Source organism: Atta cephalotes (genome assembly GCF_000143395.1).
Source record: "Atta cephalotes unplaced genomic scaffold scaffold00028, whole genome shotgun sequence".
NCBI lineage: Eukaryota > Metazoa > Arthropoda > Insecta > Hymenoptera > Formicidae > Atta > Atta cephalotes.
In genome coordinates this window covers 1633230-1635738 of record NW_012130092.1, presented here as the reverse complement: position 1 = coordinate 1635738, position 2509 = coordinate 1633230, and the positions used below count along the sequence as shown (strand labels likewise).

The window sequence follows — 2509 nt, the reverse complement described above, 5'->3', positions numbered from 1 at the left end:
CTCTCTCTCTCTCTCTCTCTCTCTCTCTCTCTCTCTCTCTCCCGCCTTCCCTCTCTCTCCCCTCCCCCTCCCCTCTTGCCCCCTTCTCACTTCGCATTGCAAAGTATAGACACAGTAGATAATTATTGCATCCATACTTTACAATATATATATATATATGTTCAAAATATATGTATCAAAGAAAATAATCAACTTTAATCGTTTACGACTTTTTATAAATAACGAAAAATCTAAAAAAAATTATAAAAAACTTTTGAAGTCACTTAAGATCATGATTTTGACAATGTTTGTCAAGATCAAGGTGATTGGAGCTAGTTTTCCATATTGTTTAATGCAGTTTTTGATAAACTGTAATAATTCTCTGATTTTCTATAGAGAAATATCTACTTTCCGCTTAATATTCAGCTTCTCTTAAAGGTTCAATGAATTTATGACATCCATTTTTTTGATACCATTTGCTATTCTGATCGTAGTTGGTGTTAGTTCTTTAACTTTCAATTTTTTTCTAGTAAGTGACATTTTTCTCTATTCTATTTAATTCTGAACTGTTTTTTAAGTAATGATATGTTACAGTTCTTCCAACTGATGATATCAAATAATATCAGTAAGATAATTGTTTCCGCTGCATTAATATTTATTCATTTGATATATTTGTTCATCGCTAATTACTGTGGACAAGTAATAATCAATAATGGAGTAAACCTATTCAACGCCATGTAAGTGTTGTGTTTTTATATGTGTAAGTTATGTAACCGCAATTAAGCTACCATTATTCTCTAAATTTAGTTTAAGTCGATATTGTGTTTACTATTCTGACATTTTTAAAACATACACATAGTTAATTTAATGATCATTAACAAAATATATTTATTTTTTTATTAGTTTATATTTGATTTTTTATTAGTTTATAATTAAATTTATTTTTGTAGTTGTAATGGATTATGGTATGCAACACCATTGTCAACGCAGAAATTATTAATATTTATAATGCAAAGAGGAAGAAAGAACCTTACTCTATCGTGTTTCAGTATATATGTTGCATCCTTGGACGGTTTCACTACGGTAAAATCAGAAATTTTTTTATTAGAACCAAAACGAAAAAATTAAAGAACTATTTCTTTATTAGAAAAAATTAAATTTTAATATTTATATAATATATTAAAAAATATCTACTTTCTAGCTCACAAGTATGGCAGTATCCTACTTCACAGTGATTTATTCAACGCAAAAATAATGAGCTAAAAGGAAAAATTGATTTCTAATTAATTAAATTTTTTATCAAATTAACATAGTTGTGTAGTACGCGTAGAACATGCGTTAAATGCCATTAACAATAAATAAACGTATATTTTTTAAATTCCTGCACTTTACACGCAGATAAATCATTAAAAAAAAATTATTTTAATGTATGTGTAATTTAATAGTGTAAGTGAAATATTAATAAATGAATAATAAGATTAAAATTTCTTGTTATCATAACGGCTTATATTAATTATGAAAATTAATTATAATAAAATAGATTATAATTATTATCTAATCGTGAATTTTAATAATTCAAAAAAAAACATACAATCGCAAAATACCTACTCTGATTAGAATTATTTGACATATTTTTTGTGATCCTGTTACTTAAAATATCTTTTCTGATCTATCGTATAATTATACATTTTAAAAAGATATTTAATATAAGATTATTATCTGCAATATATTTGACATGATACATTTGACTAATAAATAGATATATCTTTCACTAATTGTATGTACATATTAATTTTTTATTTTTTTCAAATTCAAATTGACTGAAAACATTAAAAAAGACATAATCTGTTTTTCCAACTAATTAAATGAATAATAGATTTATACAACAAAATATTAAAATTTATTAAATTTAGAATAGTCAATTCATTGTTTCATTATTATAGGTACATATTCTATCAATGTTGCCTTCGACGGTTGAGAAAAGACTGATATGTCGTTCGACACATTAGAATGTACTTTCTACTGCGCATGTGTCTCAAAACTATACAAAGTGATAATATAAAGCATTATTGTCTTATAATAAGACAAAGAATTGACTTACAATTCGAATAATTTATGTTTCCTTTTTTTCTCAGAATAAGAAACACCGATGTGACTATAATTTTTTCATTAAAATGACAAAAATTTAATATATACTATTCTATTACGGCAAGTATCAGTTATTTATCAAAAATAATTTTATCATCTGTGTTTTGTTTCTCACATAATATAAAAGAAAAGAAATAACGTGTGATGTTAAACAAATATTATTAATGTAATATTCCAAGATTTTACTGTTTACTTGTTCAGTTCGATTTTAGTGCAACATGCGTCTAGTCGAAGAACATTATTATACAATCAATAAGACTTTTTTAAAGGTACTGGGTATCTGGCCTCATGATAAATCACGATTAGTATTTTTTCAGCGGGTGCTATTTCTTACCTTAGTGGTAACATATATCGTCTTACAAGTAGTTATATATTTATAGCA

General features: G+C 25.4%; 1 protein-coding gene across 1 annotated transcript in view; it reads left to right on the top strand.

Moving 5' to 3' along the window:
* The window catches only part of LOC105620732, a 6377-nt gene extending 5143 nt beyond the window's left edge, over positions 1–1234 (top strand). Inside the window, exons 2-4 of the mRNA XM_012202224.1 lie at positions 574–716; positions 930–1062; positions 1181–1234. Of these exons, the coding sequence (XP_012057614.1) occupies positions 574–716; positions 930–1062; positions 1181–1234 (330 nt within the window). The remainder of the gene's footprint in view (positions 1–573; positions 717–929; positions 1063–1180) is intronic.
* Positions 1235–2509: the final 1275 nt, after the last annotated feature.